Genomic DNA, 15,364 nt, shown 5'->3' on the forward strand with positions numbered 1-15,364 from the left:
ATCATCTTTTTTATCCTTTTAATCAATTTTACATCCCTCTTTTTATACATTTTACACACCTCTTTTTTATAAATTTAACATCCCTCATTTGATACATTTTTTCATCCCTCTTTGTATACATCTTTAACCCCTCTTTTTATCCACGTTGCACCGCCTTTTTATCCATATTTAATCCCTCTTTTTAATACGTCTTTAATTGTTATTTTGTTCATATTTAATACATCTATTTGTAAATGTTTCCTCCAGCATCTTCACAAGGTCCTTTGCTGTTGATCTGAGATTAATTTGCACTTTTTGCACCAAAGTACATTCATCTCTAGGAGACAGAATGCGTCTCCTTCCTGAGCGGTTTGACGGCTGCGTGGTCCCATGGTGTTTATACTTGCGTACTGTTGTTTGTACAGATGAACGTGGTACCTTCAGGCGTTTGGAAATTGCTCCCAAGGATGAACAAGACTTGTGGAGGTCTACATTTTTTTTCTGAGGTCTTGGCTGATTTCTTTTGATTTTCCCATGATGTCAAGCAAAGAGGTACTGAGTTTGAAGGTAGGCCTTCAAATACACCATCAAATGACTCTAATTCTGTAAATTAGCCTATTAGAAGCTTCTAAAGCCATTGCCTAATTTTCTGGAATTTTTCAATCTGTTTAAAGGCACAGTCAACTTTGTGTATGTAAACTTCTGACCCACTGGAATTGTGATACAGTGCATTTTAAGTGAATTTATGTCTGTAAACAATTGTTGGAAAAATGACTTGTGTCATGCACAAAGTAGATGTCCTTAACCGACTTGCCAAAACTATAGTTTGTTAACAAGACATTTGTGGAGTGGTTGAAAAATGTGTTTCAATGACTCCAACCTAAGTGTATGTAAACTTCCGACTTCAACTGTAGTTGGATGCATCTTTAATCTGTCTTTTTATCCATTTTACATCACGCTTTTAACCCATTTTACTTTCCTATTTATATCCATTTTACATCCCTCTATTTGTCCATCTTTAATCCATCTTTTTATCTGTTGTTATTCCATCTTTTATCCACATGACATTCTTCTTTTATCAATCTTTAATCCACCTTTTTGACAATTTTCATATCTTGTTTTATCTATTGTTAATTCAGATTTGTATACATTTAATGTCTATTTCTCCATCTTTAATCCATCTTTTTATTCATTTTACATCCGTCTTTTTATCAATTTCACATCCCCTTTGCGTCCATCTTTAATCCCTCTTTTTATCCATCTTTAATCAATATTTTTATCAAACTTGAATCCCTCTTTTTATCCATGTTGCACCCCCATTTTATCCATCTGTAAACCCTCTTTTTAATACATCTTTAATTGTTATTTTACATCCCTCATTTTATACATTTTACAGACCTTTTTTATCAGTCTCACATCCCACTTCCATATTACATACCTAGTTGAATGAATCTTTAATACATTTTTTTTATCCATTTTACATCTATTTTACATACATATTTATATCCAATTTACATCCCTCTATTCATCCATCTTGCATCCCTATTTTCTGCCATCGTTAATCCATGTTTTTATCCATATTTAATCCACCTTTTTCTATTCATCTTTAATCCCCCTTTTCATCCATCTTAAATCCATATTTTTATATATTTTATGTCCTTCTTTTAATCTATATTACATCCCTCTTTTTATCCATTTTACATACCACTTTTTTTTTAAATCTATTTTACATTTCACTTTTAATCCATCTTTAATCCCTCTTTATATCTATCTTTAATCCACCTTTGTTCCCATATTACATTCTTATTTTCATCAATCTTTAATCCACCTATTTATCCTTTTTACATATCTCGTTTTATCTATATTTCATCCCTCTTTTTATCCAATTTACATCCACATTTTTATCCATTGTTAATCCATATTTTTATTAATTTTACATTGCTCTTTTCATCCATGTTTAATCCCTTTTTTAATCAATTTTACATCCCTCATTTTATCCATTTTACATGCCATGCAGGCTCATGATTGTCTGAGAAGATGTAGCCTAGATCCGCCTCATCAAAAAAACACATATTTTTCTCTCTTTTCTAGTTCTCCGTCCATCCATCCTCATTCTCTCCCTCCCCTCCCCTCCTCTGTGTCTGTGTTGAGGAGTGTGATAGGCAGATTGTTGAATGGTGGAGAGGAAGTGTTTGGCAGTATGTTACCCTCTCTACTCCCCTCAGCTATGGCTGCCATTGCCCTTACAAGCTGCCAGTCAACTGACACCACACTTTGTTTAGCTAAACAGGGTGTGTGTCTGTCTGTGTGTGTGTGTGGGTGTGTGTGTTTGTGTGTGTGTAGTGTGAATGACAAAGACCGCACACATTCATACACACACAAACACACACACACACACACAAATACTGATGATCTGTATGTGAGTGTGGTTTGTGTGAGAATGACGTGTGTAACGAAGATCATGAACAGAAACAATAGTGAATAATTCAGAGTGTCTGTTGTGAGTGTGGGGGTCTGAGTGGGGGCATGGTGTCCTTGAGTGGGTGACCAGCTGTGGAAAGGACATGTTGACTGTGTTTACATGAGTATTTGAGATTTTGTGTGTGAGTGTGTTATTTTGTTTGTCTCAAGCTGGCAGATGGGCAGGGCTGGTAGTGTGCAGGGCTGGCTGTGTGGCAGGGCTGGGTGTGTGGCAAAGCCGGGTGTGTGGCAGGTTGAGTGGCAGGGCTGGGTGTGTGGCTGGGATGGATGTGTTGCAGGGCTGGGTGTGTGGCAGGGCAGGGTGTGTTGCAGGGCTGGGTGTGTTGCAGGGCTGGGTTTGTGGCAGGGCAGGGTGTGTTGCAGGGCTGGGTTTGTGGCAGGGCAGGGTGTGTTGCAGGGCTGGGTTTGTGGCAGGGCAGGGTGTGTTGCAGGGCTGGGTTTGTGGCAGGGCAGGGTGTGTGGCAGGGCTGGGTGTGTTGCAGGGCTGGGTGTGTTGCAGGGCTGGGTGTGTGGCAGGGCTAGGTGTGTTGCAGGGCTGGGTTTGTGGCAGGGCAGGGTGTGTTGCAGGGCTGGGTTTGTGGCAGGGCAGGGTGTGTTGCAGGGTTGGGTGTGTGGCAGGGCTGGGTGTGTGGCAGGGCAGGGTGTGTGGCAGGGCAGGGTGTGTTGCAGGGCTGGGTTTGTGGCAGGGCAGGGTGTGTTGCAGGGTTGGGTGTGTGGCAGGGCTGGGTGTGTGGCAGGGCAGGGTGTGTGGCAGGGCTGTGTATGTGGCAGGGCAGGGTGTGTGGCAGGGCAGGGTGTGTGGCAGGGCTGCATTCGTGACAGGCTTTAGCATTTTGTGCGATGCCACATCTGCCGTGCATCAAAGTTGCCCTGAGGGGGCAAGAGAGGGATCTGATGTGGTTCTGTCACAGTGCCCAGTCCAGCGTGGCCCCAGGATCAGAGGACTGATCTACGATTGGTGGGCACAGTGGGCACCGGACACAGACACACAGACACACAGGCCACTGGACAGACCTCCAGACACAGAGTCTCTGTCTGCCCAAAGATCCAAAAGACCGGATCCAAAGCCCAAAATATCTGTCTGAAGAACTAGGAGACATTCTTTCTTTGGCCTGTCCCCTATTCTCAAACCTCATGTGTCTCTAGAGCCCCAGTCTGTCTACCAAACCCCACAACCACAGGACCACCTGGGACTGGGCACACAGTGCCCCAGGACCAGCCAGGACAGGGCTCACAGTGCCCCAGGACCAGCCAGGACAGGACTCACAGTGCACCAGGACCAGCCAGGACAGGGCTCACAGTGCCCCAGCACCAGCCAGGAAAGGGCTCACAGTGCCCCAGGAACAGCCAGGACAGGACTCACAGTGCACCAGGACCAGCCAGGACAGGGCTCACAGTGCCCCAGGACCAGCCAGGACAGGGCTCACAGTGCCCCAGCACCAGCCAGGACAGGACTCACAGTGCACCAGGACCAGCCAGGACAGGGCTCACAGCCAAGACACAGATCCCTTACCCAGAGCCTCCTCCAACTGCGACCAGTAGCCAAAGCTCCCCCGTCAACCCAGAAATAGAGACCTCCATAGACCTATGCCTTTGTGTCAGCTTTAATAACTGCAGCTCAAACACCATTTGCCTGACCTGAAGACCCAGAACAGATCGTTATGATAGCAAATGGGTTATAAAATGCAAATAACAAAAGATAACAGGACAACCCACAAAGGCTTTTGTCAGTATTTTCCTAAAGTAATACAGTAAAAACTACATGAGCAAAAGTATGTGGGCACCTGCACAACGAGCATGTCATTTTAAAATCATGGGCATTAATATGAAGTTGGTCCCCCCTTTCCTGCGAGAACAGCCTTCACTCTTCTGGGAAGGCTTTCCACTAGATGTTGGAACATTGCTGCAGGGACTTGCTTCCATTCAGCCACATGACCATTAGTGAGGTCGGGCACTGATGTTGGACGATTCGTCCTGGCTCGCAGTTCATCCCAAAGGTGTTCGATGGAGATGAGGTCAAGCTCTTGCCCATCGATCTCGACATACAATTGGATCTCGCTTTGTGCACTGGGGCATTGTCATGCTGAAACAGGAAATTGTTGCCACAAAGTTGGAAGCACAGAATCGTCTAGATTGAAATTGTATGCTGTAGCGTTTCCCTCCACTGGAACTAAGGGATCTAGCCCGAAACATGAAAAACAGCCCCAGACTTTGCTCCTCCACCAAACTTTACAGTTGGCACTATGCATTGGGGCAGGTAGCGTTCTCCTGGCATCCGCCAAACCCATATTCCTCCGTCGGACTACCAGATGGTGAAGCGTGATTCATCACTCTGGAGAACACGTTTTCACTACTCCAGAGTTGAATGGCGTCGAACTTTACACCACTCCAGCTGATGGTTGCAATTGCATCTTAGGCTTGTGTTCGGCTGCTCAGCCATGGCAAACCATTTCCTGAAGCTCCCGACAAACAGTTACTGTGCAGACTTTGCTTCCAGAGGCAGTTTCGAACTCTATAGTGAGTGCTGCAACTGAGGACAGAGGTGCTTCAGCACTCGGAGGCCTGTTCTGTGAGAATGTGTGGTCAACACGTGTTAGTCCTATATAATATCTACAGAGAGAGAGGTCAACATGTGTTAGTCCTATATAATATCTACAGAGAGAGAGGTCAACACGTGTTAGTCCTATATAATATCTACAGAGAGAGAGGTCAACGCGTGTTAGTCCTATATAATATCTACAGAGAGAGAGGTCAACACGTGTTAGTCCTATATAATATCTACAGAGAGAGAGGTCAACACGTGTTAGTCCTATATAATATCTACAGAGAGAGAGGTCAACACGTGTTAATCCGAAATAATATCTACAGAGAGAGAGGTCAACACGTGTTAGTCCTATATAATATCTATACAGAGAGAGAGGTCAACACGTGTTAGTCCTATATAATATCTACAGAGAGAGAGGTCAACACGTGTTAGTCCTATATGATATCTATACAGAGAGAGGTCAACACGTGTTAGTCCTATATAATATCTACAGAGAGAGAGGTCAACACGTGTTAGTCCTATATAATATCTACAGAGAGAGAGGTCAACACGTGTTAGTCCTATATAATATCTACAGAGAGAGAGGTCAACACGTGTTAGTCCTATATAATATCTACAGAGAGAGAGGTCAACACGTGTTAGTCCTATATAATATCTATACAGAGAGAGAGGTCAACACGTGTTAGTCCTTTATAATATCTACAGAGAGAGAGGTCAACACGTGTTAGTCCTATATAAAATCTACAGAGAGAGAGGTCAACACGTGTTAGTCCTATATAATATCTACAGAGAGAGAGGTCAACACGTGTTAGTCCTATATAATATCTACAGAGAGAGAGGTCAACACGTGTTAGTCCTATATAATATCTACAGAGAGAGAGGTCAACACGTGTTAGTCCTATATAATATCTACAGAGGGAGAGGTCAACATGTGTTAGTCCTATATAATATCTACAGAGAGAGAGGTCAACACGTGTTAGTCCTATATAATATCTACAGAGAGAGAGGTCAACACGTGTTAGTCATATATAGTATCTATAGAGAGAGAGGTCAACATGTGTTAGTCCTATATAATATCTACAGAGAGAGAGGTCAACACGTGTTAGTCCTATATAATATCTACAGAGAGAGAGGTCAACATGTGTTAGTCCTATATAATATCTACAGAGAGAGAGGTCAACACGTGTTAGTCCTATATAATATCTACAGAGAGAGAGGTCAACACGTGTTAGTCATATATAGTATCTATAGAGAGAGAGGTCAACATGTGTTAGTCCTATATAATATCTACAGAGAGAGAGGTCAACACGTGTTAGTCCTATATAATATCTACAGAGAGAGAGGTCAACACGTGTTAGTCCTATATAATATCTACAGAGAGAGAGGTCAACACGTGTTAGTCATATATAGTATCTATAGAGAGAGAGGTCAACATGTGTTAGTCATATATAGTATCTATAGAGCGAGAGAGGTCAACACGTGTTAGTCCTATATGTAAGGGCTGTTGTCCTCCTCTTCCTCGGACGAGGAGAGGAGAGAAGGATCAGTGGACCAATACGCAGCAGTAGGAAAATAAGCCATCTCTTTTATTGAATACGACGGCAAAACGAAAACAAAACACTTACAATACTAACAAAATAAGAAAACGACGTAGACGAAACCTGAACATGAACTTACACAACTATACGTAGAACTCACGGACAGGAACAGACTACATCAAAACAAACGAACAGCCAAACAGTCCCGTATGGTACAGACATGGACGACACAGGAGACAATCACCCACAAACAAACAGTGAGAACACCCTACCTAAATATGACTCTCAATTAGAGGAAAACGCAAAACACCTGCCTCTAATTAAGAGCCATACCAGGCAACCCAAAACCAACATAGAAACAGAAAACATAGACCGCCCACCCAAAACTCACGCCCTGACCATCACACACATACAAAAACAACAGAAAACAGGTCAGGAACGTGACACTATATAATATCTATACAGAGAGAGAGGTCAACATGTGTTAGTCCTATATAATATCTACAGAGAGAGAGGTCAACACGTGTTAGTTCTATATAATATCTACAGAGAGAGAGGTCAACACGTGTTAGTCCTATATAATATCTAAATAGAGAGAGAGAGAGGTCAACACGTGTTAGTCCTATATAATATCTACAGAGAGAGAGGTCAACACGTGTTAGTCCTATATAATATCTACAGAGAGAGAGGTCAACACGTGTTAGTCCTATATAATATCTACAGAGAGAGAGGTCAACACGTGTTAGTCCTATATAATATCTACAGAGAGAGAGGTCAACACGTGTTAGTCCTATATAATATCTATACAGAGAGAGAGGTCAACACGTGTTAGTTCTATATAATATCTACAGAGAGAGAGGTCAACACGTGTTAGTCCTATATAATATCTACAGAGAGAGAGGTCAACATGTGTTAGTCCTATATAATATCTACAGAGAGAGAGGTCAACATGTGTTAGTCCTATATAATATATACAGAGAGAGAGGTCAACACGTGTTAGTCCTATATAATATCTACAGAGAGAGAGGTCAACACGTGTTAGTCCTATATAATATCTACAGAGAGAGAGGTCAACATGTGTTAGTCCTATATAATATATACAGAGAGAGAGGTCAACACGTGTTAGTCCTATATAATATCTACAGAGAGAGAGGTCAACACGTGTTAGTCCTATATAATATCTACAGAGGGAGAGGTCAACATGTGTTAGTCCTATATAATATCTACAGAGAGAGAGGTCAACATGTGTTAGTCCTATATAATATCTAAATAGAGAGAGGTCAACATGTGTTAGTCCTATATAATATCTACAGAGAGAGAGGTCAACATGTGTTAGTCCTATATAATATCTAAATAGAGAGAGGTCAACATGTGTTAGTCCTATATAATATCTACATAGAGAGAGGTCAACATGTGTTAGTCCTATATAATATCTAAATAGAGAGAGGTCAACATGTGTTAGTCCTATATAATATCTACATAGAGAGAGGTCAACATGTGTTAGTCCTATATAATATCTACATAGAGAGAGGTCAACATGTGTTAGTCATATATAGTATCTATAGAGAGAGAGATCAACATGTGTTAGTCATATACCGTATCTATAGAGAGAGAGGTCAACATGTGTTAGTCATATATAGTATCTATAGAGAGAGAGATCAACATGTGTTAGTCATATACCGTATCTATAGAGAGATGTCAACATGTGTTAGTCATATATAGTATCTATAGAGAGAGAGCTCAACATGTGTTAGTCATATACCGTATCTATAGAGAGAGAGGTCAACATGTGTTAGTCATATATAGTGTCTATAGAGAGAGAGATCAACATATGTTAGTCCTATATAATATCTATACAGAGAGAGAGGTCAACATGTGTTAGTCCTATATAATATCTATAGAGAGAGAGGTCAACACGTGTTAGTCCTATATAATATCTACAGAGAGAGAGGTCAACACGTGTTAGTCCTATATAATATCTACAGAGAGAGAGGTCAACACGTGTTAGTCATATATAGTATCTATAGAGAGAGAGGTCAACATGTGTTAGTCCTATATAATATCTACAGAGAGAGAGAGGTCAACACGTGTTAGTCCTATATAATATCTACAGAGAGAGAGGTCAACATGTGTTAGTCATATATAGTATCTATAGACAGTGATATGTGTATCTATAGTGTAATATAGATATATCACTGATATATCTATATACCGGTGATATAGAATCTATATTACTGTACCAGTGATAGAATGCTGGACTGGACCAGTGATATAATACTGGACTGTACCAGTGATATAATGCTGGACTGTACCAGTGATATAATGATGGACTGTACCAGTGATATAATGCTGGACTGTACCAGTGATATAATACTGGACTGTACCAGTGATATAATACTGGACTGGACCAGTGATATAGGGACTGTACCAGTGATATAATACTGGACTGGACCTGTGATATAATCCTGGACTGTACCAGTGATATAATGCTGGACTGTACCAGTGATATAATGATGGACTGTACCAGTGATATAATGCTGGACTGTACCAGTGATATAATACTGGACTGTACCAGTGATATAATACTGGACTGGACCAGTGATATAGGGACTGTACCAGTGATATAATACTGGACTGTACCAGTGATATAATGCTGGACTGTACCAGTGATATAATGCTGGACTGTACCAGTGATATAATACTGGACTGTACCAGTGATATAATACTGGACTGGACCAGTGATATAGGGACTGTACCAGTGATATAATACTGGACTGTACCAGTGATATAATGCTGGACTGTACCAGTGATATAATACTGGACTGTACCAGTGATATAATGCTGGACTGTACCAGTGATATAATGCTGGACTGTACCAGTGATATAATACTGGACTGTACCAGTGATATAATACTGGACTGGACCAGTGATATAATACTAGACTGTACCAGTGATATAATGCTGGACTGTACCAGTGACATAGGGACTGTACCAGTGATATAATACTGGACTGTACCAGTGATATAATACTGGACTGTACCAGTGATATAATGCTGGACTGTACCAGTGATATAATACTGGACTGTACCAGTGATATAGGGACTGTACCAGTGATATAGGGACTGTACCAGTGATATAATACTAGACTGTACCAGTGATATAATGTTGGACTGTACCAGTGACATAGGGACTGTACCAGTGATATAATACTGGACTATACCAGTGATATAATACTGGACTGTACCAGTGATATAATACTGGACTGTACCAGTGACATAATGCTGGACTGTACCAGTGATATAATACTGGACTGGACCATTGATATAGTGACTGTACCAGTGATATAGGGACTGTACCAGTGATATAATACTGGACTGTACCAGTGATATAATGCTGGACTGTACCAGTGATATAATGCTGGACTGTACCAGTGATATAATGCTGGACTGTAACAGTGATATAATGCTGGACTGTACCAGTGTAATAGGGACTGTACCAGTGATATAATGCTGGACTGTAACAGTGATACAATGCTGGACTGTACCAGTGTAATAGGGACTGTACCAGTGATATAATACTGGACTGTACCAGTGTAATAGGGACTGTACCAGTGATATAATGCTGGACTGTACCAGTGATATAATGCTGGACTGTACCAGTGATATAGGGACTGTACCAGTGATATAGGGACTGTACCAGTGATATAATGCTGGACTGTACCAGTGATATAATACTGGACTGTACCAGTGTAATAGGGACTGTACCAGTGATATAATGCTGGACTGTACCAGTGATATAATGCTGGACTGTACCAGTGATATAGGGACTGTACCAGTGATATAGGGACTGTACCAGTGATATAATGCTGGACTGTACCAGTGATATAATACTGGACTGTACCAGTGTAATAGGGACTGTACCAGTGATATAATGCTGGACTGTACCAGTGATATAATGCTGGACTGTACCAGTGATATAGGGACTGTACCAGTGATATAGGGACTGTACCAGTGATATAATGCTGGACTGTACCAGTGATATAATACTGGACTGTACCAGTGATATAATACTGGACTGTACCAGTGTAATAGGGACTGTACCAGTGATATAATGCTGGACTGTACCAGTGATATAATGCTGGACTGTACCAGTGATATAGGGACTGTACCAGTGATATAGGGACTGTACCAGTGATATAATGCTGGACTGTACCAGTGATATAATACTGGACTGTACCAGTGATATAATACTGGACTGAACCAGTGATATAATACTGGACTGTACCAGTGACATAGGGACTGTACCAGTGATATAATACTGGACTGTACCAGTGACATAGGGACTGTACCAGTGATATAATACTGGACTGTACCAGTGATATAATGCTGGACTGTACCAGTGACATAATACTGGACTGTACCAGTGATATAATACTGGACTGTACCAGTGATATAGGGACTGTACCAGTGATATAGGGACTGTACCAGTGATATAGGGACTGTACCAGTGATATAATACTGGACTGTACCAGTGATATAATGCTGGACTGTACCTGTGTAATAGGGACTGTACCAGTGATATAATGCTGGACTGTACCAGTGATATAATACTGGACTGTACCAGTGTAATAGGGACTGTACCAGTGATATAATGCTGGACTGTACCAGTGATATAATACTGGACTGTACCAGTGATATAATGCTGGACTGTACCAGTGATATAATACTGGACTGTACCAGTGATATAATGCTGGACTGTACCAGTGTAATAGGGACTGTACCAGTGATATAATGCTGGACTGTACCAGTGATATAATATTGGACTGTACCAGTGATATAATGCTGGACTGGACCAGTGATATAGGGACTGTACCAGTGATATAATACTGGACTGTACCAGTGATATAGGGACTAGACCAGTGATATAATACTGGACTGTACCAGTGATATAATGCTGGACTGTACCAGTGATATTATACTGGACTGGACCTGTGATATAATACTGGACTGTACCAGTGATATAATGCTGGACTGTACCAGTGATATAATACTGGACTGTACCAGTGATATAATACTGGACTGTACCAGTGATATAATGCTGGACTGTACCAGTGATATAATGTTGGACTGTACCGGTGATATAATGTTGGACTGTACCAGTGATATAATGCTGGACTGTACCAGTGATATAATACTGGACTGTACCAGTGATATAATACTGGACTGGACCAGTGATGTAGGGACTGTACCAGTGATATAATACTGGACTGTACCAGTGATATAATACTGGACTGTACCAGTGATATAATACTGGACTGTACCAGTGATATATTACTGGACTGTACCAGTGATATAATACTGGACTGTACCAGTGATATAATACTGGACTGTACCAGTGATATAATACTGGACTGTACCAGTGATATAATACTGGACTGTACCAGTGATATAGGGACTGGACCAGTGATATAATACTGGACTGTACCAGTGATATAGGGACTGTACCAGTGATATAATGCTGGACTGTACCAGTGATATAATACTGGACTGTACCAGTGATATAATGCTGGACTGTACCAGTGATATAATGCTGGACTGGACCAGTGATATAATACTGGACTGTACCAGTGATATAATACTGGACTGTACCAGTGATATAATACTGGACTGTACCAGTGATATAATGCTGGACTGTACCAGTGATATAATACTGGACTGTACCAGTGATATAATACTGGACTGTACCAGTGATATAGTGACTGTACCAGTGATATAGTACTGGACTGTACCAGTGATATAATACTGGACTGTACCAGTGATATAATACTGGACTGTACCAGTGATATAATACTGGACTGTACCAGTGATATAATACTGGACTGTACCAGTGATATAATACTGGACTGTACCAGTGATATAATACTGGTCTGTACCAGTGATATAGTGACTGTACCAGTGATATAGTACTGGACTGTACCAGTGATATAATACTGGACTGTACCAGTGATATAATACTGGACTGTACCAGTGATATAGTACCTGGACCAGTGATATAGTGACTGTACCAGTGATATAGTACTGGACTGGACCAGTGATATAGGGACTGAACCAGTGATATAATACTGGACTGGACCTGTGATATAGTGCTGGACTGGACCAGTGATAGAGTACCTGTACTGGAACCGTGATATAGTTACTGGACTGGACCAGTGATATAGTACCTGGACCAGTGATATAGTTCCTGGACTGGACCAGTGATATATTGCTGGACTGAACCAGTGATATAATACTGGACTGTACCAGTGATATAGTACCTGGACTGGACCTGTTATATAGTACCTGGACTGGACCAGTGATATAATACTGGACTGTACCAGTGATATAATACTGGACTGAACCAGTGATATAATACTGGACTGTACCAGTGATATAGTACCTGGACTGGACCTGTGATATAGTACCTGGACCAGTGATATAGTTCCTGGACTGGACCTGTGATATAGTACCTGGACGGGACCTGTGATATAGTACCTGGACCAGTGATATAGTACCTGGACTGGACCAGTGATATAGTTCCTGGACCAGTGATATAAAACTGGACTGAACCAGTGATATAGTACCTGGACCAGTGATATGGTACCTGGACCAGTGATATATTTCCTGGACCAGTGATATAGTAATGGACCAGTGATATAGTACCTGGACCAGTGATATGGTACCTGGACCAGTGATATGGTACCTGGACCAGTGATATATTTCCTGGACCAGTGATATAGTAATGGACTGGACCAGTGATATAGTACCTGGACCATTGATATAGTACCTGGACCAGTGATATGGTACCTGGACCAGTGATATATTTCCTGGACCAGTGATATAGTACCTGGACTGGACCAGTGATATAGTACCTGGACTGGACCAGTGATATAGTACCTGGACCAGTGATATAATACTGGACTGGACCAGTGATATAGTACCTGGACCAGTGATATAATACTGGACTGTACCAGTGATATAGTACCTGGACCAGTGATATAATACTGGACTGTACCAGTGATATAGTACCTGGACTGGACCAGTGATATAATACTGGACTGTACCTGTGATATAGTGCTGGACTGAACCAGTGATATAATACTGGACTGAACCAGTGATATAATACTGGACTGAACCAGTGATATAGTACTGGACTGGAACAGTGATATAATACTGGACTGGACCTGTGATGTAGTACTGGACTGTACCAGTGGTATAGTACCTGGACTGGACCAGGTATATAGTACCTAGACCAGTGATGTAGGGACTGTACCAGTGATATAATACTGGACTGTACCAGTGATATAATACTGGACTGTACCAGTGATATAGGGACTGTACCAGTGATATAATACTGGACTGTACCAGTGATATAATACTGGACTGGACCAGTGATATAGGGACTGAACCAGTGATATAATACTGGGCTGTACCAGTGATATAGTGCTGGACTGTACCAGTGATATAGGGACTGGACCAGTGATATAATACTGGACTGTACCAGTGATATAGTGCTGGACTGTACCAGTGATATAGGGACTGGACCAGTGATATAATACTGGACTGTACCAGTGATATAGTGCTGGACTGTACCAGTGATATAATACTGGACTGTACCAGTGATATAATACTGGACTGTACCAGTGATATAATGCTGGACTGTACCAGTGATATAATACTGGACTGTACCAGTGATATAATACTGGACTGTACCAGTGATATAGTGACTGTACCAGTGATATAGTACTGGACTGTACCAGTGATATAATACTGGACTGTACCAGTGATATAATACTGGACTGTACCAGTGATATAATACTGGACTGTACCAGTGATATAATACTGGACTGTACCAGTGATATAATACTGGACTGTACCAGTGATATAATACTGGTCTGTACCAGTGATATAATACTGGTCTGTACCAGTGATATAGTGACTGTACCAGTGATATAGTACTGGACTGTACCAGTGATATAATACTGGACTGTACCAGTGATATAATACTGGACTGTACCAGTGATATAGTACCTGGACCAGTGATATAGTGACTGTACCAGTGATATAGTACTGGACTGGACCAGTGATATAGGGACTGAACCAGTGATATAATACTGGACTGGACCTGTGATATAGTGCTGGACTGGACCAGTGATAGAGTACCTGTACTGGAACCGTATATAGTTACTGGACTGGACCAGTGATATAGTACCTGGACCAGTGATATAGTTCCTGGACTGGACCAGTGATATATTGCTGGACTGAACCAGTGATATAATACTGGACTGTACCAGTGATATAGTACCTGGACTGGACCTGTTATATAGTACCTGGACTGGACCAGTGATATAATACTGGACTGTACCAGTGATATAATACTGGACTGAACCAGTGATATAATACTGGACTGTACCAGTGATATAGTACCTGGACTGGACCTGTGATATAGTACCTGGATCAGTGATATAGTTCCTGGACTGGACCTGTGATATAGTACCTGGACTGGACCTGTGATATAGTACCTGGACTGGACCAGTGATATAGTACCTGGACCAGTGATATAGTACCTGGACTGGACCTGTGATATAGTACCTGGACTGGACCTGTGATATAGTACCTGGACCAGTGATATAGTACCTGGACTGGACCAGTGATATAGTTCCTGGACCAGTGATATAAAACTGGACTGAACCAGTGATATAGTACCTGGACCAGTGATATGGTACCTGGACCAGTGATATATTTCCTGGACCAGTGATATAGTAATGGACCAGTGATATAGTACC

The 15,364-nt window shown here is 41.6% G+C and overlaps 2 protein-coding genes across 2 annotated transcripts in view; one reads left to right on the forward strand and one right to left on the reverse strand.

Moving 5' to 3' along the window:
• The window catches only part of LOC129830522 (adhesion G protein-coupled receptor B2-like), a 564,124-nt gene that overhangs the window by 49,428 nt on the left and 499,332 nt on the right, over positions 1-15,364 (forward strand). The gene's annotated exons all lie outside the window — the stretch shown is intronic.
• LOC129830521 (uncharacterized) lies at positions 2,606-3,292 on the reverse strand. The gene has a single exon (XM_055893091.1). The coding sequence runs from the start codon at positions 3,290-3,292 to the stop codon at positions 2,606-2,608; it is 687 nt and encodes a 228-aa protein (XP_055749066.1).

Source organism: Salvelinus fontinalis, chromosome 32, assembly GCF_029448725.1.
Source record: "Salvelinus fontinalis isolate EN_2023a chromosome 32, ASM2944872v1, whole genome shotgun sequence".
NCBI classification, from domain to species: domain Eukaryota; kingdom Metazoa; phylum Chordata; class Actinopteri; order Salmoniformes; family Salmonidae; genus Salvelinus; species Salvelinus fontinalis.

Excerpts from the sequence above, each read along its gene's own strand:
- LOC129830521 (XM_055893091.1), bottom strand. The coding sequence starts at position 3,292 with ATGCTAAAGCCTGTCACGAATGCAGCCCTGCCACACACCCTGCCCTGC.